This window comes from Pseudophryne corroboree, chromosome 6 (genome assembly GCF_028390025.1).
Source record: "Pseudophryne corroboree isolate aPseCor3 chromosome 6, aPseCor3.hap2, whole genome shotgun sequence".
NCBI classification, from domain to species: Eukaryota; Metazoa; Chordata; class Amphibia; order Anura; family Myobatrachidae; genus Pseudophryne; species Pseudophryne corroboree.
Genome location: NC_086449.1, coordinates 719985227 through 720002250, shown reverse-complemented (window position 1 = coordinate 720002250; position 17024 = coordinate 719985227). Strand labels below are relative to the sequence as shown.

The window sequence follows — 17024 nt, the reverse complement described above, 5'->3', positions numbered from 1 at the left end:
GACTGAGGCTGAAAAGACAGTGTCTTTTTCTGCAGAGATGTGACTTAGGGTAAAAAACGGTGGATTTTCCAGCAGTTGCCGTGACCACCAGGTCCGATGGACCGACCCCAAACAAGTCCTCTTCCTTTATACGGCCATACTGTGCCGTTTGGAATCTGCATCACCTGACCACTGTCGTGTCCATAACATCTTCTGGCAGTTATGGACATCGCGTTTATTCATGATGCCAGAGTGCAAATATCCCTCTGTGCATCTCGCATATATAGAAATGCTCTATAGTCAATAAAATACTGTCCCTGTCAAGGGTATCAATATTTTTAGTCAGGGAATCCGACCAAGCCACCCTAGCTCTGCACATCCAGGCTGAGGCGATCGCTGGCCGCAGTATAACACCAGTATGTGTGTATATACTTTTTATTATATTTTCCAGCCTTGTCAGCTGGTCCTTGAGGACGGCCCTATCTATAGACGGTACCGCCACTTGTTTTGATAAGCGTGTGAGCGCCTTATCCACCTTAAGGGGTGTTTCCCAACGCGCCCTAACTTCTGGCGGGAAAGGGTATACCGCCCATAATTTTCTATCGGGGGGAACCCACGCATCATCACACACTTTATTTAATTTATCTGATTCAGGAAAAACTATGGTAGTTTTTTCACATCCCACATAATACCCTCTTTTGTGGTACTTGTAGTATCAGAAATACGTAACACCTCCTTCATTGCCTTTAACGTGTGGCCCTAATAAGGAATACGTTTGTTTATTCACCGTCGACACTGGATTCAGTGTCCCTGTCTGTGTCTGTGTCGACCGACTAAAGTAAACGGGCGTTTTAAAACCCTTGACGGTGTTTTTGAGACGTCTGGACCGTACTAATTGTTTGTCGGCCGTCTCATGTCGTCAACCGACCTTGCAGCGTGTTGACATTATCACGTAATTTCCTAAATAAGCCATCCATTCCGGTGTCGACTCCCTAGAGAGTGACATCACCATTACAGGCAATTGCTCCGCCTCCTCACCAACATCGTCCTCCTACCTGTCGACACACACGTACCGACACACAGCATGATAGAGGACAGGACCCACTAGCCCTTTGGAGAGACAGAGGGAGAGTTTGCCAGCACACACCAAAAACGCTATAATTATATAGGGACAACCTTATATAAGTGTTTTTCTTAATATATATATAAGCATATCGCCAAATTAGTGCCCCCCCTCTCTGTTTTAACCCTGTTTCTGTAGTGCAGTGCAGGGGAGAGCCTGGGAGCCTTCCCTCCAGCCTTTCTGTGAGGGAAAATGGCGCTGTGTGCTGAGGAGATAGGCCCCGCCCCTTTTTCGGCGGCCTCGTCTCCCGCTCTTAACGGATTCTGGCAGGGGTTAAATATCTCCATATAGCCTCCGGAGGCTATATGTGAGGTATTTTTAGCCAAAATAGGTATTCATTTGCCTCCCAGGGCGCCCCCCTCCCAGCGCCCTGCACCCTCAGTGACTGCCGTGTGAAGTGTGCTGAGAGGAAAATGGCGCACAGCTGCAGTGCTGTGCGCTACCTTTAGAAGACTGAGGAGTCTTCTGCCGCCGATTCTGGACCTCTTCTTACTTCAGCATCTGCAAGGGGGCCGGCGGCAAGGCTCCGGTGACCATCCAGGCTGTACCTGTGATCGTCCCTCTGGAGCTGATGTCCAGTAGCCAAGAAGCCAATCCATCCTGCACGCAGGTGAGTTCACTTCTTCTCCCCTAAGTCCCTCGTTGCAGTGATCCTGTTGCCAGCAGGACTCACTGTAAAATAAAAAACCTAAGCTAAACTTTCCTAAGCAGCTCTTTAGGAGAGCCACCTAGATTGCACCCTTCTCGGCCGGGCACAAAAATCTAACTGGCTTGGAGGAGGGTCATAGGGGGAGGAGCCAGTGCACACCACCTGATCCTAAAGCTTTACTTTTTTGTGCCCTGTCTCCTGCGGAGCCGCTATTCCCCATGGTCCTTTCAGGAACCCCAGCATCCACTAGGACGATAGAGAAATTTACAATTACTCTATTCTTTTATATGTAAATATTTAGTTTCTTACACCTTTATGTAGTATGGTGAGAGCAGAATACCTTATGATTTTGGATATGTAAGCCTGTGATTGTTCCATCAACAAACAACAAGAATCTACCTGGTACATTATGGAGGACGGCGGAGGCTCAATGCATGGCTGCTGATCAGGGAGGGGCAGCTCCTCCAGTAGGTCCACGTTAGATAACGCATCTTCCAGCGTCACGTGGGTGGTCATGGTGAGTAAATCCGGTAGCACCAGTCTCCAGGGAGTTTATGACAAAGTTATCTATTTGAGAAAGAAATGTATACAGTATAAACAATCCAATGCACTGTGAAAATGTTTCACTTTATCATGAAATTCGTCTAACATTCACAACAGCAGAGATGACAAATAGTCCCGCGGCACCACTGTACTGACATCTACCAGGCCAGCTAATATCTACATGTACAGAACCATTGTTTATGTCGCTGATACATAATCCTCATCTCTTCCTGAAGTCCTGTCAGTCCTTGCGATGTATAATGACAGTGGGGTCTACTTATATGTGAAGCGCCTATATGTATCTTTTCTGTCCAACATCTGGTGTTCTTTATGGTACTTTTCCTGTAGTCCTACTCCCCCTTGTACACCTACCCTTCCCCCAACCCCCTACTTATGTACTATTTTCCGTTCAACTTACCTGCATTGTTTGCAGTATGTTTGCATTCATCCTACGTGAAACGATTGCTCACTTGTATTGCTCATTGGATCTATGTTTTTGTCTACTTTTGTGAGCTCTCTAATACTCCGCTCACAACAAAATCCTGGGTCCAGACCGGGGTCGCTTAATACGGGTTTCAAGCAGTGTCACAGTGGCTTGAAAACTGTTCACATCGGAGGCTGGACCTGGGTTATTGCCGGGGATTCTCCTCTGCCGGCGTTTGGAGATGACATCATCTCCAAGCACCGGTGAGCAGGCTATCCATAGGGTGTTAACGGGACCGGGTCTCATGACCCGTGTTACTTGTTCACACTGCCCCCTAACCCGGTTCCTTCCCATGTCCAACCCGGTCACTGGACACAGTTCATTTTCAGGGACCCTTTCACGCTGAAGCGCCACCCAGATTTACCTGCCAATAACCCGGGTTTTTGCAGCAGTGTGGACAGAGTATACTAAAGAATTTTTTATTTTTTTTTAAAGGAATTTATATGGGGTATTGGTTTTTCAAAAATGTTTGTGTTTACATATAATACTTACCTTCAGCGTATAAACACGGGTTAATGAGTGATAACCTGACCCTACAGAGAGTACACACATAATAATTGTTGAAGAAAGATTGTACAAATAAGGTTTTCAGACTTTCCAGTGTAACGTGATCGGAAATTGTAACTGCAATACAGGTTAGGTTGGTGACTAATCTCACGTAACTTTACAGGACGCATGTACATGCTATACACAGGAAATACAGAAAGAAAACATTACAGTTCCTCATGCAGGTCTGAGAATGACTTCCTTTAAAATATCAATTAACCATGGCACTCCAAAGCTTTTCAATTACTTACTGAAGGCTTGATGTTGAATATTGTTGTATCGCAGTGTTCACCGGTTGACACATGATAATGATATATGAAGCAATGTAGATTGTTACTACTGTATGTTACGCGGATCAGTCAGTTTTACATGACATATTTACACCAACCAACTGCACCTGGCCAAATGCGGAACAAAAGACTAGTAGTGAAAAAGGAAGGGTGAGGCTTTTTTTTCAAGCTCAGTTTTGGTTGCAGCCAGCAGATGAATGTATTGTGAGAATACCCTCGGTTAAAATGTAATTGTAAACTAGAATTGCCATTTCTATACAAAACGTTTTTACATGTGTATACTGCTTTCTATACAGTACATCTGTCTGTAAGTCAACCCCAAACATGATCATTTAATTTATGGGCATGAGGGTAAAATTAATTGTACAGTCTAGCCCTGGCATCCTAGTGTTGAACAGCCACACAGAATAGTTTATCAAAATTACCAGTAATTGTCTTGATATAAGACAAAAAGCTCAAATAGCAAAGCCTGCAAAGTCAGTTATTTTAACAGTATAGCACTGAGGGCCTAATTCAGACCTGAACACTGTTGTGTAAAACTGATTATCAAATGACTGCACATGCGTACGGATCGTAATGCGCAAGCGTGAGACCAAACTGAGAAAAAAATCCTGCATCTTCTTTGATTGCTAGGCGAACGCAGACTGATTGACAAGGGCCCTCATTCCGAGTTGATCGGTCGCAAGGCGAATTTAGCAGAGTTACACACGCTAAGCCGCCGCCTACTGGGAGTGTATCTTAGCATCTTAAAATTGCGACCGATGTATTCGCAATATTGCGATCACAAACTACTTAGCAGTTTTAGAGTAGCTCCACACTTACTCTGCCTGTGCGATCAGTTCAGTGCTTGTCGTTCCTGGTTTGACGTCACAAACACACCCAGCGTTCGCCCAACCACTCCCCCGTTTCTCCGGCCACTCCTGCGTTTTTTCCGGAAACGGTAGCGTTTTCAGCCACACGCCCATAAAACGCCGTGTTTCCGCCCAGTAACACCCATTTCCTGTCAATCACATTACGATCGCCGGAGCGATGAAAAAGCCGTGAGTAAAAATACTATCTTCATAGCAAAGATACTTGGCGCAGTCGCAGTGCGAATATTGCGCATGCGCACTAAGCGGAATTTCACTGCGATGCGATGAAAAATACAGAGCGAACGACTCGGAATGAGGGCCAAGAAGCGGGCATTTGTGGGTGGTTACTGGCCGTTTTCAGGGAGTGGCAGGAAAAACGCAGCGTTCCCAAGTGTTTTCAGGGCAGGTGTGTGACATTAGCTCCGGCCCCGATCAGCCTGTTTGTATCGCGCTGTAGGAGTAAGTCCTGGGCTACGCACAGACTGCACAGAATGGAAAAACCATTTGGTGGTGAGTGAGATGCGAACGGATTTGCAGATGTCTGCTGTCTGGCATCTGCGGACAAAGTTTTTGCATGGCATACGCATGCATTCACACACTTGCATGGGGCGGGGTTTTACTCTCTATGGGCGGCGTCTATCTGATCGCAGACCCCTGCAAAATCACAGGTCTGAAGTAGGCCCTGAGTCCCCCACCCTGTGCACAGCAGTTCTTACCTGTAAGGCTGCTAACCTGCATATTCAGCTGCGTGTGTTATGCCTCAGTGTCGCTAGTTAGTAGTTAAGGCTGCATTCTCATAGTTACAGCTTATAAACTGTCTGTCACCAGTGGGAGTTCGGGAATTGGTACACTTTAATCAAGAGCAGTACACTGTAATCACTTCTCACATTGTTCAGCACAACATATAGTATGTGCACAATATACTACACGGATAAAACAGAGAATTACATAACAGATAGCCACAATAAGTTACAAAATATCCAACAGTTGCCTTCGCTTGCTTTGTTCTATCAATGATTGGGTGATTGCACATTTTAATTTTACTGCATTTCAAAGCTACTGTTTAGCAACCATCGATGGCGAACACACCGATGGTCCTCCCTAGTTGTGGCCATCGATGGTCACTAACTATGCTATGGGAGACCATTGATGGTTTCACTCATAGATGGCCATCCCTGTTATGTCTGTGAATGAAACGTGGGCCAATCACAGACTGGGTGCGGGGCTCCACAGGGGCTGGGGGCGGAGCTATGTTTCGTGCCCCAGCATCTTTAAAAAAAAAAACTATTCGTTTAGGCTAAGCCATCGATGGAGAGAAACAATCTGGTTCTCTCCCATCGATGGCAAAACTATTAGACATCGGCCGTAAACCATCAGTGATCATAAATCATCGATGGTCGATGGCCATCCCTACTTCCAACCCTACATAGTTAACTACAGTTAATATTTCTATTTATTTAACAGTCCTAGTTCACACCTTGAACTCATGAGACAGATTTGATGTTGCAGATAAAATCCTATTAATTCCACTAGTATGTGCAATAGTAATAAGTGCTAATCATGTGCTTATACAGCGGAACAAGATAAAATAACCAGCCACGTCTAGAGCTCTGTGTTCAAATCAACAAACGAAAACAGAAAGCTCTTGTAAAAACTGCCACTGTGTCTAAAATAAATATATGTATTGCAGCGTACCCTGCAGCCATGCACAAACACATACAGTACACACAGACATTTCCACACTCGTCTCACATATGACAGAGTGCACCATGCAAAGATGAACTCACCCAAATACATAGAGACTGCATCCAAATACATAGAGACTGTCTTGCATTACTTTTTATTTTATTATGGTAATTTAAAAATAGCTTTATTGATAATGGGGGTCATTCCGAGTTGTTCGCTCGTTGCCGATTTTCGCAACGGAGCGATTAAGGCAAAAATGCGCATGAGCATGGTACGCAGCGCGCATGCGCTAAGTATTTTAGCACAAAACTTAGTAGATTTACTCACGTCCGAACGAAGAATTTTCATCGTTGAAGTGATCGCAGTGTGATTGACAGGAAGTGGGTGTTTCTGGGCGGAAAGTGACCCATTTCTGGGAGTGTGCGGAAAAACGCAGGCGTGCCAAGATAAAATGCGGGAGTGTCTGGAGAAAGGGGGTAGTGGCTGGCCGAACGCAGGGCGTGTTTGTGACGTCAAACCAGGAACGAAACGGGCTGAGCTGATCGCAGTGTAGGAGTAAGTCTTGAGCTACTCAGAAACTGCTAAGAATTATTTATTCGCAATTCTGCTAATCTTTCGTTCGCAATTCTGCTAAGCTAAGATACACTCCCAGAGGGCGGCGGCCTAGCGTGTGCAATGCTGCTAAAATCAGCTAGCGAGCGAACAACTCGGAATGAGGGCCAATGTGCTGGTATAATGACATTAGTATAACAGGTATGTAGTGTCAGCATATACGTACTGTAAATCACTGATGAACAGAACAAATACTGTGCCAGTAAAATAAGGGGACTGCCATACCTCCATAGTTCCCGACAAAATACAAATGGCAGATACTGCATGGCAGGAACATGTGCATGGGAGTGGTGCTGTGATTGGTGTCATCAGGGACCCACAAAACTGCGAAGCACGGGATTGGTTGAGCGATCACCATGAATTGTGGCATCACTATGGTGAGGTATAGAAGATCTACACTTTCTAGATAGACATTGGGTGGGATGTAATGATGGGGGTAATTCTGAATTGATCGCAGCAGCAAGTTTGTTAGCAATTGGGCAAAACCATGTGCACTGCAGGGGGGGGGGGGGCGCAGATATAACATGTGTAGAGAGAGTTAGATTTGGGTGGGTTATTTTGTTTCTGTGCAGGGTAAATAATGGCTGCTTTATTTTTACACAGCAATTTAGATTTCAGTTTGAACACACCCCACCCAAATCTTAAGGCCCATATAGATGGGCCGATGTGGGAGAGATGTGTGCTGAGTGAACCGCTCAGCACACATCTCTCCCGCCACTCAGCACAGCGCGATCTGTGCTGAGCGTGCGGGGGGAGACAGGGGGGCCGCTCATTTCACCCAGCGGGTGAAGTGAGCGACCCGCTAGATTGGCCTGCGACCCGCTAGATTGGCCAATCTAGCACCAGCGATAGCGATGTGCGGGGCTGCACATCGCTATCGCTGTAGGGGGTACACACGGAGCGATAATACTTAAATTCTAAGCAATCTAGTCAGATTGCTTAGAATCTCGCTCCGTGAGTACCCCCCTTAACTCTCTCTGCACATGTTATATCTGCACCCCCTGCAGTGCACATGGTTTTGTCCAACTGCTAACAAATTTGCTGCTGCGATCAACTCAGAATTAGGCCCAATGTCCTTGGCCGGCGGCTGTGCAGGATGCCAGCTAAACTCTGACTTTTTTTAAAAGGGGCAAACATGTACAAGGGATGACTTAGCCTTGTACATGATTGCCACTTTAATAAAAGTCTGAGTTCAGCCGGCATCCCACACAGCCGCCGAACTCGGACATCATTACACCCCGCCCATTAGGTCAACCCCATATGGTTAATATACATTAGGTCGACAGGATCAAAAGGTCGACAGTGGATAAGATCGTCAGGTACAAAAGGTTGACAGGGTCAAAGGTCGACATGAAGTGGTCAACAGAAAAGAGGTCAACACAAGTTTTTTGGGGGAGTTTTTGGGTGTCACTTTGTATGTTTCATCATATGTGACCATAAATAGTGCCAACGTACTGTATCTGCTTGCCACACCTCGGGCAAGGTTTACCACTGCGCACGCCACCGGTTACTATTCCCAAACGTAGTCCAAGTGGATAGTAAATCAAGTATATGTTGAAAAAACATTAAACACCCCCAAGAACCTGTGTTAACCATTTGTGTGTCACATAAACCTTTACCTTTTGACCATGTCGACCTTAAGCACTGCATACATTTTACCTGTCGACCTTTTGACCATGTCGGCCATCTGACCTTGTCGACCTGACGCATGTGAACCATATGGGGTCGACCTATTGACTGTCAACCTATACATTGGAACCCCTCTGTGTGCAGGTGACATTGATGGTCTCTTGCCCAGATGAATCAATCCCCGCCGTTCTCTGAATGATAACTTATTTGGCTCTTTTTCTGTATACAATGTAAACCTGGATATACAGACGCTCTCACCCTACGTAAACTAGACCGTACAGTCCACAACAACCTTTCATATTTTTCTCCTGTTCTCTTTAACTGATAAATTACACCCCAATGATGATTAAGAATAGAGCATTTGTTGAATATTTGGAAGCACACGCATCTAACACACGCACTCCTCTCGTCGCACCAGGTCCTGGGCGACTTGGCCACATTGAGCACCTTTCTTGCCCAAAATATGCATCTTATTAACATAAATAAAACTAGAAGCAATGAAACTACTTTGGTATATTACACAGATTCATTTGAGGTGCGAAATTTTTATATTTGCGCGCAACTGGGTTGGGTACGAAATCCCAGTAGCTGGGATCTCGACAGTCAGAATACAGACATCGAGAACCTGGCGGTCAGAATCCCGACAGTAAGCGGTAAGTATTTTTAGCCCACTCCTGGCACAGGGGGGTCATTCCGGCCTGATTGCACGGTAGGATTCTACGCTGCGCCGCGATCAGGTCAGAGTATGCACCATTGCAGGCGCTTCGTACGGATAAAAAGCAGATCGTTGCTGAGTGATGGATTGTATGAAGAATCCATTTGCACAGCCGATCGCAAGGAGATTAACAGGAAGAGGGCGTATATGGGTGTCAACTGACCATTTTCAGGGAGTGGTTGGAAAAACGCAGGAGTGTCCAAGCGTTTGCAGGGCGGGTGTCTGACGTCAATTCCGGGCAAGAACAGGCTGAAGTTATCGCAGCGGCTGAGTAAGTTCTGAGCTACTCAGAAACTGCACAAAACTTTTTTGTACCGCTCGGCTGCACATGCGATCGCACACTTGCAAAGCAAACATAAACTCCCCTATAGGCGTCGACTATCTGTTCGCAGCGCTGCAAAAAATAGCTAGCGATCAACTCGGAATGACCCCCATAATCCTACATCTAAACCCACCCCTCCCGCAGCCTAACCCTAACCTCCCCCTCCCACAGCCTAACCCTAACCTCCCCCACAGCCTAAACCTAACCATTCCCTCCCGCAACCTTACCCTAACCTCCCCTTCCCGCAGCCTAACCCTAACCATTCCCTCCCTCAGCCTTACCCTAACCTTCCCTACCCCCACAGCCAAACCCTAACCCTCCCACTGGTGCCTAACCCCTACCCCCAGGCCCAGAGCTGGCCCTAGGCATAGGCAACTAGGCAAGTGCCATGGGCATTTGACATGCCATGGGGCAAAAGCAGCTTCTGCTGATTAAAATGATATGCGGCATGCATATATCCTGTGTGTGACTTCGGCTGTATCTGCATACGAAATGCTATGCTACAGTCCTGGAAATCACTGTAATGTAGCATTCCATATGCACATACAGCCACAGTCACACACAGAATATAGGCATGCCACATATCATTTTAATTAGCTGCTTGTGTGTCCTACTCGCATAGTAATGCAAATAAGATGCATTTTCGGCAAAAAAAGGTGCCAGACGTTAGCAGAGCTGCCATCTGACTCACGCCAGGCATCTCCTGCTGCATGGTGTATTGAGGCAAGATATATGAGGACACATTTGTATCCAAGCAGAGGCAGAGGTCACAGTGTTAGCTGCCGTATGAGTGCTGCATGCGGGTGGGTTGGTTGTGCAATAATGTTCGGCATATGTGTAAGGGGCATTATTTGTGTTGTGTAGAAATACATTAATAATGTGCGGCATATATGTAAGGGACATTGGGGGTAATTCCAAGTTGATCGCAGCAGGAAATTTTTTAACAGTTGGGCAAAACCATGTGCACTGCGGGGGGGGGGGGGGGGGCAGATATAACATTTGCAGAGAGAGTTAGATTTGGGTGGGTTATTTTGTTTCTGTGCAGGGTAAATACTGGCTGCTTTATTTTTACACTGCAATTTAGATTGCAGATTGAACTCACCACACCCAAATCTAACTCTCTCTGCACATGTTATATCTGCCTCCCCTGCAGTGCACATGGTTTTGCCCAACTGCTAAAAAATTTCCTGCTGCGATCAACTTGGAATTACCCCCATTATGTGTATAAGGGCATTAATAAAGGTTGGGCATATTCTTTACATTTTAGCAATAAGTAGGTGGTTTTACGTCTTCTCAATATTTAACAAAAGGCATTCTGCGGACAAGTCAGAGACTAGTCCAGCAGCACCTAACAGATTGTGTAATACTGCCCTGCCATACTGTACTCATAGGCAAAGCAAACTGCTTATTCATCTCTGAAAAGCTGAACGATGGTGACATTGCTTACTGCTGGCCCTAGTGACTCACACATGTGAAATAGGGTTGTGTATTGGTAATTAAGTATCACATCAGTGTATATGATTATACAATACACAGATAGGGGCACAGATATCCGGATGTCTTCCTCACAGAGAAAATGCATTTTATCTGGGGCATGTCTGAATTGTAAGCACTGTAAAGGTGGGTACTCACTAGGTGATGTGCTCAGTGAGTGACACTATTATATATATATATATATATATATATATATATATGGCCCTCATTCCGAGTTGTTCGCTCGCTAGCTGCTTTTAGCAGCATTGCACACGCTAGGCCGCCGCCCTCTGGGAGTGCATCTTAGCTTAGCACAGGGATGGGGAACCTTTGGCCGTCCAGCTGTTGCTAAACTACACATACCAGCATGCTCTGCAACAGTTTTGCTATTTGGCCATGCTAAAACTGTAACAGTGCATGCTGGGATGTGTAGTTCAACATCAGCTGGAGGGCCAAAGGTTCCCCATCCCTGGTTTAGCAGAATAGCGAACGAAAGATTAGCAGAACTGCTACTAAAAAATTCCCTGCAGTTTCTGAGTAGCTGCAGACCTACTCACAGATTGTGATCACCTCAGTCCGTTTAGTTCCTGCTTTGACGTCACAAACACGATCTGCGTTCGGCCAGCCACTCCCCCGTTTTCCCAGCCACTCCTGCGTTTTAGCCTGACACGCCTGCGTTTTTTAGCACACTCCCGGAAAATGCTCAGTTACCACCCAGAAACACCCACTTCCTGTCAATCACTCACCGATCAGCAGAGCGACTGAAAAGCGTCGCTCAGCCCTGTGTAAAACTGCATCGTTTTATGTGAAAATACTTAGCGCGTGCACCCTGCGGCCCATACGCATGCGCATAATCGCCCATTTTTAGCCTGATCGCTATTCTGCTAAAAACGGCAGCGAACGAACAACTCGGAATGACCACCTATATATATATATATATATATATATATATATATATGTATTGCACAGCCGGCCAAAGCATGCACTTTTGGACGATGAGTCCAAATTGAGCTGCATGCACGCCCGACATCGAGGGCTTTTAATCACCCTTGGGGCCGCTCATCGCTCGGCGGCAGTGGCAAACACACTGGGCGATATAGTAAACAACATCACTCAGGAAGGGTCAGAATGAGCAACGTTGTCTATTCTATCGATAAGTGTGTACCCACCTTTACACTACACTCCAACACTGATTCTGGGAGTGCAGAAATTATTTTTTTAAATAAAGTTTTGTTGGTTCTAAAACTATATTCCCCCCTTCCCTGTCAATCGTTATGCCTACACTCACTATAATGTATTTATTTATTCTTACATTTTATATAACTCTACTTTTTTGTTTATATATGCTGTGGGGAGGGGAGGGGGCGGTTGTTACATTTTATTCTGTGTTTTATTTAAAGTTATTTTTATGTTTTGTTTCCACGGTTTGTTCTCGCACTGGGCACCGCCCTGGGTGTACACTGTTTAACACTTCTATTATATGGTTTTCTGCTAATTGGAGAACTGTATTAGAGTTACATTTTCTAACTGTCCAATAAGCCAGGTTCAGTACCTGTGTTGAGATATGTTTGGTCTATTCTGTGAATATTCAATAATTAAAAAAAGATAAAATAAAAAATGTAAGTAGTCCCACCACCCATAGAATTATTCTAGGCCCAAGTACCTAGTCAGGCAACACTAAATGGTACAGGAGAGTTCACTGAAGCAGAACACCAAACCACACCAGAACTATCCAGCAAAGTTCCATCCAGAATAACATAGTGGCCTTCAGATCAATGATCGTTTTGTGATCATATTGGTAAACCTTCTATGAATAAATACATAAATCTGAAAATTCAAGAGGTCGTATAGAAGGTTGAAAAGGAGCCATGGATGATTTGGGTGAGATGGGTATAACAGTCTTGTAAAGTGTGACTAATGTAGATCATTTTTTGGGAGAAGTGGCAGAAAGTCATGCTAGTTTCCTCTTGTAGAACATTACATCCCACCACGTTTTAGGTAAGATTACTTTAACTTACCTTCTAAAGAGGACAAGTGGAAATGCAACCAACCATAGCAACCAATCATATTCATGCCATCATTTATCTAGGACATGCCATAAAATGCTAGCAAGTATCGGATTGGCTGCCATAGGCAATACCAAAACTTGTCCACTTCGGAAGTTTTGACACATTTCCCTATTTAAAATCAAATAATCAGATGACGGAATAATACAAAACTTCTATTTTACGGCATCAATAATAATAATAATAATAATAATATAATAATAATAATAAATATATGTGGCATCTTGCCATAGGAAATCTCATGTAGGTAAGTATCAGAAAATCATAAAGAGTGCTGTGGCAAATAGTGTGGGTTATAGCCAGTGTTAATAATACACTGTAAGTGCACATGAGCAGTTCAAGGAAACCTATAGTTGGGGCTGGGGATCCCGGCAGTCACCATACCGACCCCGGGATCCCAGCAGCAGAATGCAGACGGGAAAGGGGAGCAAGCGCAACAAAACCCCTGTGGACACCCACAAGTGGGAATAGTCCCTGTGGGTCGGCATTCTATTTGCCAGCATTTTTGATCGTTCGGGATCCCAGCGTTAGCATGGCGACTGCTGGGATCCCGATCGGTGTCACATGACCGCATCCCAATCTATACACATATGAATGGATGATAGCACTGCTCACAGCATAACAAACTTGGTGCAGGCAAAACGCAATGTATATTTGTGCCTATGTCCATGAACATTATGGGCTGGATTCAATTAGATGCTATAATTTACCGCGTAGGGTGGTAGCTTCAAGCTGTAAAACCCGGAGCTATTCAGTTACAGCCCTTCTTCCTTGCGCTGTAAATTATCTGCTAATGTGCAAAACCCATAGAATACCGGATTACTTCTCAGAGCTATGGGTTAGCATGTTGACGGCTCCCGCAATCAGGGCATTTAGCTGGGATTTCTGCATGACTTTCCTCAGGCTCGACAAAAAAATCTGTGCTAAGTGCCTGCGGACTGAGGGGATCATTCCGAGTTGATCGCTAGCTGCTTTCGTTCACAGTGCACCGATCAGGCAAAAAATCTGCACTTCTGCGCATGCGTATGGGGCGCAATGCGCACGCGGAAAGTACTTTCACAAAAGCCGATGCAGTTGCACACAAGGTCTAGCGTCTCTTTTCAGTCGCACTGCTGGCCGCAGAGTGATTGACAGGAAGTGGGTGTTTCTGGGAGGTAACTGACCGTTTTTGTTTTTTTTTGGGGGGGGGGGGGGCGTGTTCGTGACATCAAAACAGGAACTGAATAGTCTGAAGTGATCGCAAGCTAGGAGTAGGTCTGGAGCTACTCTGAATCTGCACAAAATTATTTTGTAGCCGCTCTGCGATCCTTTCGTTCGCACTTCTGCTAAGCTAAAATACACTCCCGGAGGGCGACGGCTTAGCCTTTGCACGGCTGCTAAAAGCAGCTAGCGAGCTAGCGAGCAAACAACTCGGAATGAGGGCCTGATTGCGGGTAATTAACCGCAGCTAATTCAATCCGGCCCTTAGTGTTTTAGGTTTTACTTGTTGGGAAAGGGCTGAATAAACCTTATAAGGCTCTATTAGAGATTTTCAACCTTTTACAACTCGCAGCACACTGAACAAGATTTAAATATTGCCAAGGCACACCATTTTTTTTTTACTCATATATAATGGTGATGCATGGTGCAGTTGCGTGTCCTAGGATATCATGTCTCAGCTTCTCCATAGGTAACGCCCGAGCCACATCTGAGAAAGCCAGAAGTGCCCAATACTGCCTGGGGCCCAAAATTAGAACTGGCTCTGCAACCACTAAACCCACCAGTATTGATCGTTCCAGGGCCTCAGTAGCGGCAAGACACTGACGGGCCTGGTTCTGCTTCTACGGTGGCACACCTGAAGCTTCTATAGTGTCACACCCGGCGCCGGCATCCCGAACACTGACTAGCCCGCCGACCAGCAGGAACTATTCCTATGACACCCATAGAGTGGGAATAGAACTTGTGGCGAGCCCGCTGCATTGCAAGCACAGTGAGCCCACAAGGGGCTTCGTTGCACTCCCCCCCCCCCCCCCACTCCCTCCGCTGGCCATCTGACAGACGGATCCCGATGTCGGTATGGTGATTGGCGGTCTCCCAACTGTCGGTCACCCGATACCAACCCGTCCAAAATGACTGTACGGTATGTGTGGAATTTCTAAACTCACTTAGTGCAGTTGTAATTCCAGCTTACTGCACTGCACTGAAACTTGGTGTTCTGGTCATGCTTGACTCAGATCTTATATGAATAAACAGTTTTACTCTAGCGCAGCAATAAATCACAATATATGACAGTTTTTCTTTTTAAAAATATTTTTTGTTTTATTACACAAATTCAATGAAAAAGGAGATTTATGGTAGACTTACCATGGTTAAATCTCTTTCTGCGAGTTACACTGGTTCCACAGGTAAACATCGGGGTGTAGAGATGGATCTTGCTAAAGCTTTAGACTGTCCCAGGATGCATTGGGGCCTCCTCTATAACCCCGCCTCCAGGCACTCTGAGCTCAGTTTCGTTAACCAGTCCAATGCAGGAGAAGGTAAAAGAGAAGGTAGATGTCACATAGAACCACGTTCTCACGACAGGAGAAGGGACTAGCGGCTAATGCCATACAAACCCATAGAAGCTAGGTGCGTCAGGGTGGGCGCCCTGTGGAAACAATGTACCTTGCAGAAAGAGATTTAACCATGGTAAGTCTACCATAAATCTCCTTTTCTGCAGCGGGTACATTGGTTTCCACAGGAAAACATCGGGGATGTCCTAAAGCAGTTCCTCATGGGAGGGGACGCGCCGTAGCAGGTATGAGAACCCGGCATCCAAAAGAAGCATCCTGGGAGGAGGAAGTATCGAAGGCACAGAACCTAATGAACGTGCTCACTGAGGACCACATAGCCGCCCTGCACAATTGTTCAGCGGACGTGCCTCGGCGGGCCGCCCAAGTAGTTCCAACAGACCGAGTAGAATGGGCTTTGATAGCAGCAGGAACTGGAAGTCCAGCCTGCGCATAGGCTTGTGCAATCACAATTCTAATCCATCTGGCCAAGGTTTGCTTATTCGCAGGCCAGCCACGTTTGTGAAAACCAAAAAGTACAAAAAGGGTATCTGACATCCTGATAGATGCAGTCCTCTCCACATAAATATGGAGAGCCCTTACCACATCCAAAAACCGCTCTTTGGAGGACAAATCAGAAGAGATAAAGGCCGGAACCACAATCTCTTGGTTAAGGTGGAAAGATGACACCACCTTAGGCAAATAACCAGGGCGAGATCTAAGAACCGCTTGGTCACGATGAAATATCATAAAGGGTGGACGACAGGACAGAGCGCCTAGGTCTGACACCCTCCTAGCAGAGGCAATAGCCAGTAGGAACAGGACCATGATCCATTTAAGGTCCACTGATTCAAGAGGTTCAAATGGAGACTCTTGCAGGGCATTCAGGATAACAGACAGATCTCATGGAGCCACAGAAGGGACATAGGGAGGCTGAATCCGTAAAACACCCTGAGTGAAAGTATGAATGTCAGGAACAAACGCAATTTTTCTCTGAAACCACACAGACAAGGCAGAGATATGAACCTTGAGGGAGGCCAGACGAAGGCCTAAGTCCAGGCCTTGTTGCAAAAAAAACAGAAGTCTGATAGTCCTGAATTTGTATGCGTCGTAATTCTTAGCAGCATACCAGGTGAAGTAAGTATTCTAGACCCTGTAATAAATCCGCGCAGAAGCCGGTTTGCGGGCCTTCAGCATAGTTTGGATAACCGCCTCGGAGAATCGTTTGGCCTTCAGGAGTGATGATTCATAAGCCACGACGTCAAAGCCAGTCTGGCCAGGTCCGGGTAGACACAAGGGCCCTAAACGAGGAGGTCTGGGCATTGAGGAAGGAGAAGAGGACACTCTATTGATAGATCCTGCAGGTCTGAGAACCAATGCCATCTGGGCCACGCTGGAGCGACTAGAAGTGGTATTCCTCCTTCTTGTTTGAACTTCCGTACAGCCTGGGCAGGAGAGACACTGGAGGGAACATGTAGGGCAGCCGAAAGTTCCATGGAATTGCCAGTGCATCCACGGACGCTGCTTG

At 45.9% G+C, this 17024-nt stretch overlaps 1 protein-coding gene across 4 annotated transcripts in view; it reads right to left on the bottom strand.

Moving 5' to 3' along the window:
• CYFIP2 (cytoplasmic FMR1 interacting protein 2) overlaps window positions 1-17024 on the bottom strand; it is a 147457-nt gene that overhangs the window by 82520 nt on the left and 47913 nt on the right. For all 4 annotated transcript variants that reach the window (XM_063928384.1, XM_063928387.1, XM_063928386.1 and 1 more), the window contains one exon: window positions 2151-2318. In XM_063928384.1, the coding sequence (XP_063784454.1) occupies window positions 2151-2267 (117 nt within the window). In that variant the 5' untranslated portion in view covers window positions 2268-2318. The remainder of the gene's footprint in view (window positions 1-2150; window positions 2319-17024) is intronic.